Source organism: Heptranchias perlo, chromosome 5 (genome assembly GCF_035084215.1).
Source record: "Heptranchias perlo isolate sHepPer1 chromosome 5, sHepPer1.hap1, whole genome shotgun sequence".
NCBI lineage: Eukaryota > Metazoa > Chordata > Chondrichthyes > Hexanchiformes > Hexanchidae > Heptranchias > Heptranchias perlo.
The window spans coordinates 114,402,995-114,422,919 of record NC_090329.1 but is presented as its reverse complement, the minus strand read 5'-3'; the positions used below and the strand labels follow the sequence as shown (position 1 = coordinate 114,422,919).

Genomic DNA, 19,925 nt, shown 5'->3' with positions numbered 1-19,925 from the left:
AATTGCTATTTCCTACATTCTCTGCTTTTATTTCAGATTTTCAGCATTTCCAGTTTTTAAAAAAAAACTTTTTTTTTTGATTGTTGGAGAACTGTTTCGCTAAATAATAAGCACTCGATTAAAAAAAAATCAACTGAAATAAAAACAAAAATCACCATTTCAGAGAGGAATTTAAGCGCGAGATAAAATCTAGTTTATGGAGTACAGTTCTATGGTAACTTTTATATGAATAGCATTTAGTCCATGACATGGAAGAACAATCATGCCTTTCTGTAATGCAGCAAGCAGGCACTTTATTTTGGTTCCACATCCTGCAACTATCGCTGCTGCAATCTATTTGTGATGATTTACTGATGGCACTCACTCTGGCACTTTTACTTTAAATTAGAGGAGTGCATTTGCATGTGGTTATTTCATTTGGTACACAATTCCATATAATATGTGGTTTCAAACTCTTTCCCATTCTCCCAAACGGAAATTTACTTTTGTTTTACCTCAACGATAAAGCAACCGTTTACCATGGGTCAGTGTAACCTGCAAAGATCTTGCTGGAGCTCAGTTATAACACACTGCATGTCCCTGTGGTCACTGAACATACTGTAACAGGTTTGTGCTGATGGCAGTTTGAACACTTGCAGTTTCTGAACCTCATTTCATAAAACTGTGGGAAAATTCTTTAAAAACCTACAGAAAGTCATGCCTAACCGATATTCACCACCACCGTCTCAAGGGCAATTAGGGATGGGCAATAAATGCTGGCCTTGCCAGCGATGCCCACGAACCCATGAACAAATAAAAAAAAAATTCAGAAATGACAAGAGTCGTTTACAGTATATTCCCCCTAACAGCAATATTAAAACAGCTTCGCATTAAACTTCAAGAGGCAGTGAGATGTTTGAAGAAGCAGGAATGGTGAAAATACCTCAATACTGAAATCCCCTCTCAGTGCTTCCAGACTCTGTGATGCCCCCTTAGAATATTGCTAGATCCTGAGACTCCAATCCGTACTGCCAAACCCCCATCCCCTTTCCTGGTCGATGCTCCTTGATCCCAGGGCCACCCCCTGTGCTGAGAAGTCAATGTCCCTTGTAATACTCCTTGGCCTTACTCATTGTGAGGAACCCAATGGGAAATCTGCTCGATAAAAATAAGGGATGAACACGGCTCGAGTTAGCATATGGAGTACACAGGTGGTATTCCTATCTTGAATCATAAGGGCCGATTCTAACTCTGCTCATGCAGCAGGAACTGGACAGGTAGGGAGTTAAAATCACCCACCGACATCTCACACCAATCCCACAGGTTACAATTTTAACCTACTCTCCGGAGCAGGTGAGAGGTTAACCTGCCAGAAACCGGCGGGATCCTTCTTTACATATGCAGATCGGCTGATGTCATCAGGTCCCGACTGCTATTTTAACCATGGGCCTGAGCAGGGAAGTCACCCAAACAAGTAAGTCTTTTATTTGACGTTCCTTGTGGGGCCGGGAAGAACAGGAGTGCAGCTCTTGGCTCCACAAGGGAAGTTTAGGCCTCCCCTGCTCCAGGCCTCTCCACCACCACCCCCGCCCCCCCCACCCTCCACTGATCGCGAGGTCTTCCTGAACCCAACCACGCCCCTCGATGGGCTTCCTGCCGCCCGACATTGCTCCCCTGCCCGTCGGCCAGCAGTCGCTTCCCGCCTGTTTTGGACGGGAGACTGACTGATGCTATAGATTAAAAATCCCCCAGGTCTCACACTGCCGAGATCGGGCGGTTTGCCACCCGGGGCTATACTGTCTATTAACCAGACTAGAGTGACATGGCAATGTTTGTAACATCCTTATTAGTGGGAGGAAGATTCACGTGTTTGAAAAGGAAGCAAATTCACAGTAAGACAAAGTGCACGAGTGGAGTTAGTGTAGATTAAATATAACAGTTGTTGAAACACTCATTTCTTAAAGGTTTGGCATAATTTATTCCTTTGACACTTTCCATTTGATAAAATTAAGCTTTGAGGACCACTGACTGCATATCTGGCCACACACAATAAACTGCTGCAATGCTTCAGAGAAATTCTTCTTCTGTACAGGAAGAAACCAATGTCAGTGCATGATATCAGATTTGCTCAAGATCTCCTTTACTTATTGGTATTAATCCGCTTACATTTGTCTTTTTGTTGATACGAGTTATCGACTCAAGACTCTATTTCCTTCTGATTATGTGCTGCTGTCTGTGATTTATAGTCCCACATCAGATAACCTGCTTGCTCTTCCCACTCACAGCACTGTGCAATCACTTTACCTACCAGTGTTACCTCTGAAGCCGTACTAATATTAAAGGAATGACACAATCTGCAGATTCAATTAAACCAAACTGGATAAATGCAAGCCAGGCGCCACAGTAGCAGTGGATGTCGCTCCTATTGGATCAGAGTTTTCCCCCTCATTTAGTTTGTTAAGGTTTGTGCAATCTATTTGCCTGCGGTGAAAAAGGAAATGTTGGGGCAATTGAAAGATCCCAAAGGTGACATATCAAATGAGCAAGGGATAGCAAATGTACAAAATGAATTCTTTTCTGTGTTCATGGAGGATACCATGAATTTCCAGAGTAGACAAAGTATCAAAACAAAATAGAAACTGCAGATGAGGTAGTCACTGATAGGCTAAAAATAAATAAAAGGAAGACAAGATGCCTGAGCCGCCATTTTAATATAGGGGCGAGAGGCGAGCTTAGGGCCTGCTGCTTGCCCCCATTGGTGGCATGAGGCTAGGCCATTTTAACCCCCCGAATCTCATCCTTGGAGTGACTCTCGCCCAAATTCTTCACATGACCTCCTGCATCTTCAAATTTCATTCCCAAGAGGTTCTGGCAGCTTTCCTTATATTGGTTAATGACTACTCTGTAAATTGTAGTTAGAATCTGAATCTTATTAGAAAGACTTTAAACAAAAAAAAATATTTCCTGGTATATATTTACAAAGCAAATGAAACATTTTGGAAACCTAAGTGTAGGGGGAAATGCACTGAAAGGCTTAGAAGTTGTACACCTTAAAACTGATCTGGCACTACACAATAAATGTCACTCATTTACTTTCACTAAAGAGCCACTTTAAGTTGTTAGTGTGGTGGTTTCCAATTTACTCCTCAACATTTGAATGGTCAGCAGCATGCTCTTGTACATGTCATGTTGTCTCACCCATTATATGTTGAATACTTGAAATCTTCAAATCTGAATGGTCAGATGGTATAGTTATTAAGTAGTCATAGATTTCAGTATTAAAAGGACTGTTCTAGTCTTGAGTCATCCAGACAGACAATTGTATAGCACCGCACCATACCTGCAATCGGTGGGCCGGATGTCATTGGTACGGACATCAGCCCAAGAAGGAATCCTATCGCCTGGGATACATTCTCTGAACCCACAAGCTCAAAGGCAATGGGGGCCATGATTGAGATGAAGCATCCGTCAAATAAACCCATGAAAAGGCAGACAGCAATGAGACTGCCAAAGCCTTGGCACAGTGGAATCATCATGGACATCAGGCCGATCACGCCGAACGAGGCCGCCTAAAATGAGAAGAAAAAAAATCATCCTCTTCAACTGCTCTATTTACATGAAGAAAAGTATGAATGTTTATCAATTTTATTCATGAGCAGGTCTCAGACTATAGTATAACGGAGGTAGCATGAGTAAATGATGAGCCAATTATATTATACTTTGGGCATCGGTTGTGGCATGGTATTTTGCACTACACTTGCCAATGTGCGGTATAATGTTCCACTGCTAGTTGGTGCAGAGCGGACTCTTTAAAACATAGAGATGTACTCGTGTGGCCTACTGTGCCACCTTTGAAGTGAATGTCCCAAAGTTCAAAGAGTTATAGAAACCAGTGAGCAGAACTGCGTGGGTGCACTGGAACATGCATGTATGGAATTCTGTTTTGCTCATTCTCCAGAGCATTGTAAGCAAGGAAGCAAAACCATTATAAGGGGAGTAAGTTATGCTACAACTATACAAAGCCCTGGTTAGACAACATCTGGAGTACCGTGTACAGTTCTGGGCACCGCACCTTAGAAAGGATATATTGGCCCTGGAAAGAGTGCAGCGCAGATTCACCAGAATGTTATCAGGGCTCGAAGGGCTAAATTATGAGGAGAGATTACGTAAACTAGGCTTGTATCCCCTGGAATATAGAAGGTTAAGGGGTGATTTGATTGAGGCTTTTAGGATTTTGAAAGGAATTGATAGGGTAGATAGAAACTTTTTCTGCTGGTGGGGGAGTCTAGGACAAGGGGACATAACCTAAAAATCAGAGCCAGGCCATTCAGGAGAGAAGTTAGGAAGCATTTCTTCACACAAAGGGTGGTAGAAGTGTGAAACTCTCTCCCACAGAAAGCAGTAGATGCCAGCTTAATTAATCATTTTAAATCTGAGATCGATAGATTTTTGCTCGCCAAGGGTATTACAGGATATGGAGCCGAGGCGGGTAAATTGAGTTAGGATCAGCCATGATCTCATTGAATGGCGGAACAGACTCAAGGAGTTGAATGGCCTACTCCTGTTTCTAAGTTCCATTGCTGTCTACCGGCATCAATCTCAGAAATCCTATCAATGGCACAACTTTTGGTGAAATATAACTGGTACACTAATAACATATCTTAGTTTGTGCCACTGCAAGATATTCTCTCGAGGAGTTGGGTGAGAATTTTTTTTAAAAAAATTAGTCTCCACTTGGAAAAGCAAGGATTAATCAGGGATAGTCAACATGGCTTTGTCAAGGGAAGATCATGTCTGACTAATTTGATTGAATTTTTTGAGGGGGTGACTAGGCGTGTGGATGAGGGTAACGCAGTGGATATGGTATACATGGATTTCAGTAAGGCCTTCGATAAAGTCCCGCACAGGAGACTGGTCAAGAAGGTACGAGCCCATGGAGTCCAGGGTGCCTTGGCACTTTGGATACAAAACTGGCTTAGTGGCAGAAGGCAGAGGGTGATGGTCGAAGGTTGTTTTTGTGACTGGAAGCCTGTGGCCAGTGGGGTACCACAGGGATCGGTGCTGGGTCCCTTGCTGTTTGTGGTCTACATTAACGACTTGGATATGAATGTAAAAGGTATGATCAGTAAGTTCGCTGATGATACAAAAATTGGTAGGGTGGTAAATAGCGAGGAGGATAGCCTCAGTCTGCAGGACGATATAGATGGGTTGGTCAGATGGGCGGAACAGTGGCAAATGGAATTTAACCCGGAAAAGTGCGAGGTGATGCACTTTGGAGCGACTAACAAGGCAAGGGACTACACAATGAATGGGAGGACCCTAGGCAAGACAGAGGGTCAGAGGGATCTTGGTGTGCAAGTTCACAGATCCCTGAAGGCGGCGGAACAGGTAGATAAGGTGGTAAAGAAGGCATATGGGATACTTGCCTTTATTAGCCGAGGCATAGAATATAAGAGCAAGGAGGTTATGATGGAGCTGTATAAAACACTGGTTAGGCCACAGCTGGAGTACTGTGTGCAGTTCTGGTCGCCGCACTACAGGAAGGATGTGATCGCTTTGGAGAGGGTGCAGAGGAGATTCACCAGGATGTTACCAGGGCTGGAGCGCTTCAGCTATGAAGAGAGACTGGGAAGATTGGGTTTGTTTTCCTTGGAGCAGAGGAGGCTGAGGGGGGACATGATTGAGGTGTACAAAATTATGAGGGGCATAGATAGGATGGATACTCAGGAGCTTTTTCCCTTCATTGGGGGTTCTATAACAAGGGGGCATAGATTCAAGGTAAAAGGCGGGAGGTTTAGAGGGGATTTGAGAAAGAACTTTTTCACCCAGAGGGTGGTTGGAGTCTGGAACTCACTGACTGAGAGGGTTGTGGAGGCAGGAACCCTCACAACATTCAAGAAGCATTTGGATGAGCACTTGAAATGCCATAGCATACAAGGCTACGGACCAAATGCTGGAATATGGGATTAGATTAGACTGGGCTTGATGGCCGGCGCGGACACGATGGGCCGAAGGGCCTCTATCCGTGCTGTATAACTCTATGACTCTACTAGAAGGAGATGTTGTAGTAGGTTAATCTCACTCGTCTTTCATTTCTGTGCCCCGGATCAGACCGAAGGGTTAAAGGCCTTCTCTCTCTGCCAGCTGTATGCTCTCCAATAAGAGAGAGTCTAACCATTTCCCCATGACATTCAACGGCATTACCATCACCAAAACCCCACCATCAACATCCCGGGGGTCACCATTGACCAGAAACTTAACTGGACCAGTCACATAAATACTGTGACTACAAGAGCAAGTGAGAGGCTGGGTATTCTGCAGCAAGTGACTCACCTCCTGACTCCCCAAAGCCTTTCCACTATCTACAAGGCACAAGTCAGGAGTATGATGAAATACTCTCCACTTGCCTGGATGAGTGCAGCTCCAACAACACTCAAGAAGCTCGACACCATCCAGGACAAAGCAGCCCGCTTGATTGGTACCCCATCCACCACCCTAAACATTCACTCCCTTCATCATCGGCGCACCGTGGCTGCAGTGTGTACCATCTACAGGATGCACTGCAGCAACTCGCCCAGGCTTCTTTGACAGCACCTCCCAAACCCGTGACCTCTACCACCTAGAAGGACAAGGGCAGCAGGCACACGGGAACACCACCACCTGCACGTTCCCTTCCAAGTCACACACCATCCCAACTTGGAAATATATCGCTGTTCCTTCATCGTCGCTGGGTCAAAATCCTGGAACTCCCTACCTAACAGCACTGTGGGAGAACCTTCACCACATGGACTGCAGCAGTTCACCACCACCTTCTCAAGGGCAATTAGGGGATGGGCGATAAACGCTGGCCTTGCCAGCAACGCCCACATCCCATGAACGAATAAATAAAAAAGAAACTGGTTTGAGCAATCTCACACGGTTTGTGGTGGGTGCAATTCCTCACCACAAAACTGTTCACAATTTGGCACAGCCTCAGTCAAGAGCGCAGGGTCATCTGGAGGTGGGCGGGAAGAATCCTAGCCTCCGGTGACAGCTCTACCTCTCTAGGGTTTGTTACTGAGGCTGAATTCCCCGCGCCCCTAAGCTACTCAGTGACAGGTCGGTGCAGGCTTGACCCCTCCCTCTCACTAGCCACCTCCCCCATTTGACACACGTCCACCTTACCTGAAGGAAAACTTTATTCGAACCAGGTAAATAGTCTGCCACCCTGCCAAAGATCAATCGGCCAATCCCTGATGAGATCCCAATGCACATCAGAAGAATCTCTTCATTTTGCAATTTAAAAGTTTCTTCCACGTGCTTCATCTGTTGGGAAAGAAACAAACAAAAATTAGAGCATGTCATTACGGCTTTAGACATAAAATCCTAGAAGATGCTGTTTGCGGTATTAGTGAACAAATGTTTCCACGGTCTGCTGTTTTTAATGGCGACGTTAAGCTGTTTATTTTAATTGGGTTAACACCTCTGTTAAAACAGCAGAGGCATGTCATACAAACTCATTAAGCATTCATACAGCAATAACACAAAGAGCAATTAAGGAAGAAGTTGCACCTTTCACGACCACGCAGCCAATGAATTACTTTTGAAGTGCATTCCCAGGGTGGGAGGTAAATGCAACAGCTAATTTGCCCAAAAAGGTCTCACAAGCAGCAATCAGGTAAACGAGGCAGTTAATCTGTTTTTGATGGTATTGGCTGAGCGACGAATGTTAGCCTGGACAATAGGGATCGTTTACATCCACCTGAACAGATGGGGCTTGATTTCTCACCCGAAAGATGGCACCTCAGTACTGTACTGAAGTGTCAGCCTGGATTGTAATTCCCGCTGGGAGTCGTACGGGCGATGGCCGAGGTGAACGGAAAACCATCCAGGCCTCCGCGGCCATGAGGCCCAGGAGATTTTAACTCATCTGCACAGACCACATCGGTCTCACGCTCCAACCTGGTGGGATGCGGCAGCTCATCAGCGGGTGGCAGCTAGAATCTGGGCGGCATGAAGCCCCCACCAGGGACCCAAAGGAACTGTCCCCGACACTCACATAAGTAGTTGGGGGAAGCAGGGGGGGGGGGGGGAGGGGACAGGGCAGGGCCTCGCAGTCGGGGAAGTGGAAGGGAAGCCCTGGGCAGGGGAGGCCTATCGTTTACTTGTGGGCCCTGACGGAGCACTCCTGCTACTCAAGGGAACTGAGGAGAAATAAATCCACTTACCTTCCTGGGCCCGGCTCCTCTTGGTTGGCAGGTGGAGGAAACCACGACAGCACAGGCCTCCGGTTAAAGTGGCAGTCAGGCCCCGATGACACCATCGGAGCCCGATCCACATATTAATCGAAGGACCTCATTGACTACCGGCGGGCGAGCCTCTCACTTGCTCAGAAGAGGAGGTTAGGAACTCAAACAGGTTAGGAAGGCAGTAGGATCGGCGCGGGTTAAGTCCCGCGGGGCATTTTAACTTCCCACATGTCCGGTTTCCGCCAGGAAAGCAGGGTTAAAATTGGTCCTTATGTGATCACGTGCTGGAGTGGTGCTTGAACCCACATTTTCTGACTCGGGGTGGGGGAGGGGCAGCAGCTGACACTTTAAAAAAAATTGTTCTTGTGATCTGGGCGACGCTGGCAAGGCTGCAAGTATTGTCCAACCCTTATTGCCTTGAGAAGATTCTGCAGTTCTTTTGGTGAAGGTGCTCCAACAAACGGTGTTAGGTAGCGAATTCCAGGATATTGATTCAGCGATGATGAAGGAATGGCAATACTTGTCATGTCATGTGTGCTACTTGGAAGTGAACTTGGAGGTGATGGTGTTCCCACAAGACATTGCTGCTCTTGTCCTTCTCAGTGGGAGAGGTCACAGGGAATGGAGGTGTCGTTGAAATATCTTTGGGGAGTTGCTGCACTGCATCCTGTAGATTGTACATAATGCAGCCACAGCGTGCAAGTGGTGAAAGGGATAGATATTGAATCCAGTGGCAGGGACACTGATCAAGCAATCTGCTGTATCATTGTATGTTACAGCACAGAAGGAGGCATTCAGCCCATCGTGACTGTGACAGCTCTTTAAAAGAGCTAACCAATTAGTCGCACTCCCTGCTCTTTCCCCATAGCCCTGTATTTTTTTTCCCTTCAAGTATTTATCCAATTCCCTTTTGAAAGTTATTATTGAATCTGCTTCCACCACCCTTTCAGGCATTGCATTCCAGATCATAACAACTCGCTATATGAAAAAATGTTTCCTCATGTCGCCTCTGGCTCTTTTGCCGATCACCTTAAATCTGTTTCCTCTTTACCGACCCTTCGGCCACTGGAAACAGTTTCTTCTTATTTACTCCGTCAAACCGTTCATGGTTTTGAATATCTCTATCAAATCTCCCCTTAACCGTCTCTGCTCGAAGGAGAACAACCCCAACTTCTCCTGTCTATCCACGTAACTGAAGTCCCTCATTCCTGGTATCAATCTAGTAAATCTCTTCTGCATCCTCTCTAAGGGCTTGACTTCCTTCCTAAAATTTGGTGCCCAGAATTGAACACAATACTCTAGCTGAGGCCTAATCTGTGTTTTATAAAGGTTTAGCATAACTTCCTTACTTTTGTACTCTATGCCTCTATTAATAAAGCCCAGGAACCCATATGCTTTTTAACAGCCTTCTCAACTTGTCTTGCCACCTTCAAAGATTTGTGCACATACATCCCAGGTCTCTCTGTTCCTGTACCCCCTTTAACATTGCACCATTTAGTGTATATTGCCTCTCCTCATTCTTCCTACCAAAATGTATCATTTTGTGTCCATGTCTGTGTCCTAGATTGTGTCAAGTTTCTTGAGTATTGTTGTGGCTGGACCCATCAAGGTGACTGGTATTTCCATCAAACTCCTGACTTGAGTCTTGTAGATGATGGATAGACTTTAAGGGGTCAGGAGGTGAGCCACTTGTTAAAGAGTACCCAGCCTCTCCCCTGTTCTTGTAGTTGCAGTGTTGCTAAGACTGGCCCAGTTAAGCTTCTGGTCAATGGTGAACCCTAAGATATTGATAAAGGGGGACTTGGCAATGGAGGTGCCATTGAAGGTCAAAAGGAGATGGCTGGGCTCTCTTATTTGAGATGGTCCATACCTGCCACTTATGTGGTGTGACTGTTACCTGCCACTTAAGTGGTGCGACTTACCTGCCACTTGAACATCCAAGCCTGGATGTTATCAAGGTCCTACTGTAGGCTAGTGTGGGCTGCTTCATTATAGGAGTTGTGAATGAAGCTGAACACTGTAATGCATTTGGGGAGAGCAAACAAGGCAAGGGAATACACAATAAATGGGAGGATACAGAAAGGTTTAGAGGAACAGAGAGACTTTGGAGTGCATATCCACAGATCCCTGAAAGTAGCAGGACGGGTAGATAAGGTGGTTAAAAAGGCGTACGGGATACTTTCCTTTATTAGCCGACGCATGGAATATAAGAGCAGGGAGGTTATGCTAGAACTATATAAAACATTGGTCAGGCCACAGCTTGAGTACTGCGCACAGTTCTCGTCACCACATTACAGGAAAGATATGATTGCACTAGAGAGGATACGGAGGAGATTTATGAGGATGTTGCCAGGGCTGGAGAATTTTAGGTAAGAGGAAAGATTGGATAGACTGGGGTTGTTTTCTTTGGAACAAAGGAGGCTGAGGGGAGATTTAATTGAGGTGTATAAAATTATAAGGGACCTAGATAGAGTGGATAGGGAGGACCTATTTCCCTTAGCAGAGGGGTCAGTGACCAGGGGGCATAGATTTAAAGTAATTGGTAGAAGGATTAGAGGGGAGCTGAGGAGAATTTTTTTCACTCAGAGGTTGGTGGGGGTCTGGAACTCACTGCCTGAAAGGGTGGTAGAGGCAGAAACCCTCAACTCATTTAAAAAGTACTTGGATGTACACCTGAAGTACCGTAACCTACAGGGCTACGGACCAAGAGCTGGAAAGTGGGATTAAGCTGGATAGCTCTTTTTCAGCCAGCACTGACATGGTGGGCCGAATGGCCTCCTTCTGTGCCGTAACTTTCTATGATTCTATGACTGTGGCATCGTCAATGAACAGCCCACACTTATGACCTTGTGACAGAGAGAAGATCATTGACAAATCAGCTGAAGGTGGCTGGAGTGAAAATATTTCCCTGAGGAACTTCCACAATGATGTTCTGTGGCTGTGATGACTGGCTTCTGACAACCACAACCATCTTCCTTTGTGTCAGGACTGACTCTGTCCACTGGGTGGGTTTCCCTTTGACCCACAGATTCTCAAAACTCTCTCCACGAGGCCTCAGGCCTCCCCTCCCTGGCCCTGTTGTGCTGATCCTCAGTAGATATTATGTTCCACACGAGGTGCTATTGAGTTAAACAGAAAAGAAAACTATGGACACTTGAAAAGTCAAAAACATTCTTCATTCCTCTTTTCACTTCTCTTGCCTTTCCTCCTCTGATGTGACCCTGATGGGGGAGTGGGACTAGCTGGATTGCTCTTGCATGGAGCTGGCACAGACTCGATGGGCTGAATGGCCTCCTTCCGTGCTGTACCCTTTCGATGATTCTCACTTCCTAGAAATACTAATTCGAATCTGATGAATACAGTCTTGTAAATACCGACATGCTAGAGATAGCCGGCATCCATACGCAGCATCCATTTTGCTGAGCTCAACCAACCTCTACAGAGCAGCTGTCCTTGCACTGACCCAGACATTCTCCAGAACAGGAAGGAATCAAATTTAATCAGCTTGGTTGCTTTCCACTATTGGCTTTTCCATACTGCAAGAAATGTTTGGCTTTCATCAGAAACCTGAATGTAAAGCTTAGAGATGGAAGTTTAGTGTGTACAAAATCTGACGCTGGCACAAGTGACTTCTTTACACTGAGTAATGTAACGTTTCCTCTGAGGGAAATGGAGGCTCAAATAATAGACAGGCTACAGTTCTTAGAGCGACAGATGTTTACAGGCCACGTTTTGGCCCATCGTGTTGTTGCCGGATCTTTGCTGGAGCGTATCCAAAACCAATCTCACTGCGCTGCTGCTTCCTCGTGGACCTGTATAATGCTGAAATCCGTGTGTAACTCCACAATTTCATAATGCTTCCTTTTTGTGATACGATATGCAGAGTTTTTTTTTAAAAACGCAACCAGCTACCATGAATTGCAGTCAGACCGTCGGGGAGGCACTAATTGGAAGCACTGTGCTTCCCAGTGGGTAGGCTGCAGGGGATGGAGGAGGTGAGGAGGAAACACAACACACGCACGCGTTAAATCGGAAACAAAGAGAGAAGACCTTAAAATAGGTTGTATGCCTGTACTCTTCGTCAGGGAACGAAGCATGTTGGAGAGAGTTAAAGTTATAAAATTGCAGATATCTGGATCCTGCAAGAGTGTCCGAGTATCAGCCCATGACAGTGAAATAGGCACATAGTTGATGGAAGAAAGAAAGACTTGCATTTATATAGCGCCATTCACAACCTCAGGAAGTCCCAAAGTGCTTTACAGCCAATTAAGTACTTTTGAAGTGTAGACCCTGTTGTAATGTAGGAAACGCAACAGCCAATTTGCACACAGCAAGCTCCCACAAACAGTAATGTGATAATGACCAGATAATCTGTTTTAGTGATGTTGATTGAGGGATAAATATTGACTATGCCACAGGGGAGAAATCCCTGCTCTTCTTTGAAATAGTACCATGGGATCTTTTACATCCACCTGAGGGGGAAGATGGGGCCTAAGTTTAACATTTCATCTGAAAGACGGCACCTCCGACAGTGCTCCCTCAGTACTCCCTGGAGTGTCAGCCTAGATTCTGTGCTCAAGGCTCTGGATGGTTCATTTGGGCCAGCATGCTCTCACTCCCACACCTTAATCTGCTCTGCATGTATTTTTATGTCCTCTAAATACACAAGTCATATTTGCACGGTGCCTTTAACATCCCATGGCGATTCACAAATTTAAATCAGACAGGAAAATGGACATCAAGGTAAGGAGGGAGAGAAATGGAGAAGCAGAGGTTTGGAGAGGGAATTCAAGGGAGTGGGGCCAAGCTGACCAAAGGCTCTGCCACCAGTAGTGGAATAAAGGGAGGAGGGGAACACATAAAAGGTCAGAATCAGAGGGGGTATGATTAATGACCAATGTAAAATGATTTTACAGTAGCTTTTCTAATATGTAAAATATAGCAGAACCCTAACTGCTTTGCACAAAGTACAAGTTCTTGCATCATATTGCCAAGTGGCCACAGTTGGCACTTTTGAACTTCATCTTTCCAACTTGTTTATTCTACTCTTAGCACAAACGAAAAGTTATTTCAACGCATTGTTGGACTAGAGGGTGTTGAGGCATTTGCAACAGTAGCTACATACAGCCACAGTAGGGTTGCCAACTCAGGTCGAATGTACTCCTGGAGGTTTCATCACATGACTTCCTGCCTACAACTGCCCCGCTCCCACCATTGGCCATCCGACACGTCCATCCTCTCGGCGCACTACCTTCCTACGCCAATTGGGAAGCGAACAGACTCATTACCCGATTGGATTCTTGACTCTCAGTCAAACAGTCCTTTTTCCCACCTCCAAAATTTTTATAACTAAACAAACACCTCAGTTATAAAAAATACACCATTTTATTTTAATGGTCCTATGATTTTTCTAGAATTGTTCGTAGCAGTGTCCTGGAGTTTAATCTTCAATTCCTGAAGATGCCAGGACAATCCTGGAGGGTTGGCAACCCACAGCCACAGCAAAGCCAATTGTCCCATGTTTTCAGCTTCATTGGTTTTATTTGCTAGGACAGTTGATATTTGAGACGCCTAGTCAGATGTTAGTCGGCGTTACAGAAATGTATTTATGCAGATGCCCTGATTTGTTCTGTTGGTGCTGCTAAAAGTGGAAAACACTGGACACAAAGTACAGAAGAAGTGGGTCTTAATTCACTTATCATCCAGTACAGCAAATATAATCATTTCTAGGCGGCAGACAATTTATCAACATCACATAACCACACTCAGGCATGAGCATGAGGAAGAGTGAAATGTAACACTAATATAGACATGATAGCTCAGCATATAGTATGAGTCATACAAACTAGACAAGGTCCCATGTTCAACCACCAGTCTTGTGCTGAATTAGCAGATTTCAGTAGGCTAGCCAGACCCCAGACAAAGGGGGGGGAAGAGCGTCCCAACGCTGCTCTGATCTTGATGGCCACCTTTGTGTGTGGCTGCCTCAGGATACGTGTAGAGCCCCAGTATGCAAACATCAAGTATCACCACGTGCTGAGTTTCTACCTGTCCAACACACTAAGAAGGCTGGGTCTGGCCACGCTGGCTGAGCAGGCGCAGGATGTCCCGTCCAGCAGGACTGTCCTCCCCTCCACCTGTCCCAGGTGGAGAAGTTCCTGAGGAGGAACCCCTTTGACCACAAGGCCTTCAGACAGTGGTCGACACAAAATGTTCTCAGAGTCCTGCAAGGAACTGAGAGGGTGGACTCGAACTGTTTCTTCCCCGACCAGACGGTCAACACCATTTGGCAGAACGTCTCGTCGCCGGAACTGACCAACAGGCACCAGGATGTAGCCTGAATGATGGTGAGAAGGGCCCTCCCAGAGCGGTCCTTCCAACACGCACGGAATCTCAGCACCACCGCAAGCTGCCCTCGAGGGTGAGGCGGGGAGGAGACCGTTGTCCACCTCCTGATGGACTGCCCCTTTGCGCAGAAGGTGTGGAGAGAGATGTTTTGGTATCTGTCCCAGTTCATCCCCAATAGCTCGGTAACACAGGACACTGTGCTCTATGGGCTGTTCCCCGGGACGCACGCAGAGACAGATATCACCTGCGGCTGGAAGACCATTAACTCGGTGAAGGAGGAACTTTGGTCCGCCTGAAACCTGCTGGTCTTCCAGCTGAAGGAGCTGTCCGCGACCGAGTGTTGCCGACTGGCACACTCCAAGGTGCAGGAGTACGTGCTATGGGACGTACTGAGGCGAGGTGCTACCTACGCAAAGGGTCTATGGGGAAAGGCCACCGTGTAAGGCCACCCCACCTTGTATTGTACACCATGAACTGTATATACAATGTATGGTGCGTAAGTGTATTGATTGCACCGGGACCGTTGAATTGCACTGTATGTACCGTTGCAAATTGTATTGTATTGTTTGAAGCATGACTTGAATTGCATTGTATGTACCTTTACAAATTTTATGAATAAAGTATATCTTGAAAAAAAAATTTTTAGTAGGTAGCAAGGCCATGTTCTTTGGCAGGTGGGAGATGCAATCCTTTGTCCCCTTCACGGTCAGGTCCGACTACCTGAAGATGCTGGGGATCTGGTTCGGGGGGCTCTGGGCTTGAACGAAGAACTGGGAGGAGTGGATCGCCAAAGCCAAACAGATGCTTGGCATGTGGGTGGGGTGCTCCCTCTCCATAACCGGCAGAAACCTGGTGATAAGACTGAGGTACTCGCGGCGTTGCTCTACGTGGCCAGGGTCTTGCCCATCACCCACAACTCCGCCATCACAGTCACCCGAGCTGTCTTCCACTTTGTCTGGAGAACCAAGGTAGAATGTGTCCGCAGGGACACCATGTATAAACCCCCACTCAAAGCGGGGGGAAGAGCGTCCCCAACGCTGCTCTGATCCTGATGGCCACCTTTATGTGTGGCTGCCTCAGGATGTGTGTCGAGCCCCAGTACACAAACACCAAGTGTCACTACGTGCTGAGTTTCTACCTGTCCAACACACTGAGAAGGCTGGGTCTGGCCACGCTGGCCGAGCAGGCGCAGGACGTCCCGTCCAGCTGATCCGTTCCCCCCCCCACCCCCCCAACCTGTCCCAGGTGGAGAAGTTCCTGAGGAGGAACCCCTTTGACCACAAGGCCGAAGGGGTTGACACAAAACGTCCTGAGAATCCTACAAGGAAAGGAGAGGGTGGATCCGATCGGACTTTTCCCCGATCGTCGCCGGAACTGACCAACAGGCACCTGGATGTAACCTGGATGGTGGTGAGAAGGGCCCTCCCAATGCGGTTCTTCCAATACGCACGGAATCTCAGCGCCACAAGCTGCCCTCGAGGCTGTGGCGGGGTCGAGACTACCGTCCACCTCCTGATGGACTGCCCCTTCGTGCGGAAGGTGTGAAGAGAGATGTTTTGGTCTCTGTCCCGGTTCATCCCCAACAGCTCGGTAACACAGGACTCTGTGCTCTACGGGCTGTTCCCCGGGACGCACACCGAGACAGATATCACCTGTGGCTGGAAGACCATCATGTCGGCGAAGGAGGCCCTTCGGTCCGCGTGATACCTGCTGGTCTTCCAGCTGAAGGAGCTGACCACGACTGAGTGTTGCCGACTGGCACACTCCAAGGTGCAGGAGTACGTGCTGCGGGACGTACTGAGGCGAGGTGCGGCCTACGCAAAGGGTCTATGGGGAAAGGCCACCGTGTAAGGCCACCTCACCTTGTATTGTACAGAATGTATTAGAAAATACGTACTGTGTTTTAAAAATTGTAACAATGAGATCATTGTGTATACGTGCTGCATTTTGTGCCCTCTATTTGAACTGTGTGTAAACCGTGTGTATTTTTAAATTTTATGAAAAAGTATACTTTGAAATATTTAAAAAAAACATTTCAGTAGGGTAGCAATTAGAGTTGCTAATACTGTAATTTGCTTCCATGTCCCTTGGTTAGGAAGAGGGAAATCAGCCAGGGCTCAGCCTCCTGATCACTATATGGCAACTCCTCTTGGAACTGTGCGTGTGTGGAGGCCAGCGACATGTGTAGAAGTAGACAGGGACAGAATTGATATTCAGCTGTGATGTCCCTCTGCACCTGTGCTCAGAGAGCCTGCAAACACCAAACCTAGATTTTCTTCTGCAGCAAGATTAAGGGAAAGCTGGATAAACACACGAGAGAGAAAGCAATAGAAGGATATGTTGATAGGGTTAGATGAAGTAGAGTGGGAGGGGCTCATGTGGAGCATAAACACTGGCATGGGCCAGTTGGGCCGAATGGCCTGTTTCTGTGCTGTACATTCTATGTAAGATTGCACATACACCCACCCCACCCCCCCGCCCCTCCCCCCCCGCATTAACCCCGCTGTATTTTCCAGGATTTAGCTGAATAGCTTTTTAAAATCGCTTCTGTGCCAGTCTGTTTTCCCCACTTATGCGCACTATTCCTTCATTCTATTCCACACGTAGATTGGAAACTTGTAGCACAGCGCTTCTTCCCCTTCCGATACTCAAGTCGCAAGACTGTTGGAATATTCTATCATGTGTGGCACCTTTTCATCCTGTAGACCATCCCTTCGTAAAAATATTCGTGCAGACAGTGGCCTAGATTTTGTCACATTAACATGTTGCATCTTTTCTGCAACAATGTTGCAAATGCAACCTGTCGCACAGCGTTCATTGAGAATGTTGCAGAAATGTAACTGGTTTGTCAGAAATACTGCACAATATTGCGATAACTTACTGGTACTGTTTCTGGGGTGATGTTCCTTCTAATAGAAAACTGAGGAATGCCCGACTTTCTTTGTAATTAACAATCAACTAATTCTATTCTCAGAAATCGTATATTTCAAAGCCACACGTCCCTGCTATTTTGACATTGGGTTGTTAATCACTGGGTAAAATTGGCATCCTACCATTTTGCAATATTTCACTCTGACACAAAAAGACATTAACAGGCCTCAAGTCTGTTGGTGGTATTAAAATTGGAGCATGTATGACTTAACAGTGCAGGCAACATGAATGAATAAGCGACTGAAGAATAAACGCAACTTGGCATCAAGAGAATATTCATCCTAAATCTGCTACTTTACAATTGGCATGTGCAAAAATGACACGGAATCTGAAAATAGCTCCATTATTGTTCTAACTTTCACTTCAACTGGATTTGATTAAAGGACCTCTGCAAGAGTGCCGACAAACAATATCTCAACCTAATCAATAGGCTCTGACTAGGAAAATAAAAGAAGACCCGTAACACTTATGATCCATTAAACCACACAGCCTGAACCTAACACAACATCACTTTTCATGGGCATTTGCATGGAAACAATCAGTCCACAGAGGATTTACCTCTATGGTGAAGAGAGGCCAGCTGTGTGTTCCCACTATTTAACACTCAGTACCATACCAGAAAATGCATTGAAGGGCACTGTGAGCAGCGAACAAACTTGCGTTGTCCATATACTTTCCATGAGCTTTTGCGCTGGAAGTTAGTGGAAGTTAGAGAGCTAAACAGTCCGGCGCCCTCTACAGGGTATCTGGGACCTGTGTGAACGGGGCAAGCAACCGTGTATCTCCTTAACCAATCAGATTGAAGAATCGTTAACGAGCAGCGCAGAGTCAGAAACAGGAAGTGTAAGTTAGAATAGTAAATTCAATGTCAAATCAGGTACCGAAAGTGAAATAAAGAGAGGGAAAGAAAGATTAGATTAAGAGAGAGAAAAAAAGAGACAGAAAGAAAAAGTAAACAAAAATTTATTTTAAAATCTCCAACAACAATTAAAAGCTGACGGAATGAGATTCCACACTTGTAAATGTTAATTTTCAATTCCAGAGAAGTTGTTTGGCAGTAATTAAGACTTATTGCGTCGTTAAAAGGGTGCTTAGACTGAAACGGACAAGCCCTACCTTTTTGTGGCGAGTTTAGTCCTTATCTACCATGCAAGTACAGGAACTTCACGCAGTTGAATGCATTTGAATGGTGAGTCAGACAGTGAGATGCCATTTTCACAAAGCTGATGGAGGGACAACGGATCTTAGGCAGCAACTTCCGGATTTTTGCATTTAACTGGGTATGTGCGCTCGCTGGAAATTGCTGTCCTATTTGCATATAAATAATGCTGTTAGCCTCACCGTTATTTTCACCGTAAATTCTGGGCCAATGTATCGATTCACTTAAACTCCATCCAGCCCGGGACCCTGCCCTCCGTCCGCCCCGGGACCCTGCCCTCCGTCCGCCCCGGGACCCTGCCCTCCGTCCGCCCCGGGACCCTGCCCTCCGTCCGCCCCGGGACCCTGCCCTCCGTCCGCCCCGGGTCCCTGCCCTCCGTCCGCCCCGGGACCCTGCCCTCCGTCCGCCCCGGGTCCCTGCCCTCCGTCCGCCCCGGGACCCTGCCCTCCGTCCGCCCCGGGTCCCTGCCCTCCGTCCGCCCCGGGACCCTGACCTCCGTCCGCCCCGGGACCCTGCCCTCCGTCCGCCCCGGGTCCCTGCCCTCCGTCCGCCCCGGGACCCTGCCCTCCGTCCGCCCCGGGACCCTGCTCTCCGTCCGCCCCGGGACCCTGCTCTCCGTCCGCCCCGGGACCCTGCCCTCCGTCCGCCCCGGGACCCTGCCCTCCGTCCGCCCCGGGACCCTGCTCTCCGTCCGCCCCGGGACCCTGCCCTCCGTCCGCCCCGGGACCCTGCCCTCCGTCCGCCCCGGGACCCTGCCCTCCGTCTGCCCCGGGACCCTGCCCTCCGTCCGCCCCGGGTCCCTGCCCTCCGTCCGCCCCGGGACCCTGCCCTCCGTCCGCCCCGGGACCCTGCTCTCCGTCCGCCCCGGGACCCTGCTCTCCGTCCGCCGTCCAATTTCTATATAAAATTCTAACAGGACTGGACAGACTAGATGCAGGGAGGATGTTCCCGATGGCTGGGGAGACCAGAACCAGGGGTCACAGTCTCAGGATACGGGGTATGCCATTTAGAACCGAGATGTGGAGAAATTTCTTCACTCAGAGGGTGGTGAACCTGTGGAATTCTCTACCACAGAAGGCAGTGGAGGCCAAGTCATTAGATGTATTCAAGAAGGAGATAGATATATTTCTTAATGCTAAAGGGATCAAGGGATATGGGGAAAAAGCGGGAACAGGGTACTGAGTTAGACGATCAGCCATGATCATTTTGAATAGCGGAGCAGGCCCGAAGGGCAGAATGGCCTACTCTTGCTCCTATTTTCTATGTTTCTATGTTCCACC

General features: G+C 47.3%; 1 protein-coding gene across 1 annotated transcript in view; it reads right to left on the bottom strand.

Annotated features, from left to right (window-relative positions):
- Positions 1-19,925, bottom strand: part of slc16a10 (solute carrier family 16 member 10) — a 137,448-nt gene that overhangs the window by 12,422 nt on the left and 105,101 nt on the right. Inside the window, exons 5-6 of the mRNA XM_067985056.1 lie at positions 7,144-7,284; positions 3,320-3,548 (exon numbers count right to left, since the gene is read on the bottom strand). Of these exons, the coding sequence (XP_067841157.1) occupies positions 3,320-3,548; positions 7,144-7,284 (370 nt within the window). The remainder of the gene's footprint in view (positions 1-3,319; positions 3,549-7,143; positions 7,285-19,925) is intronic.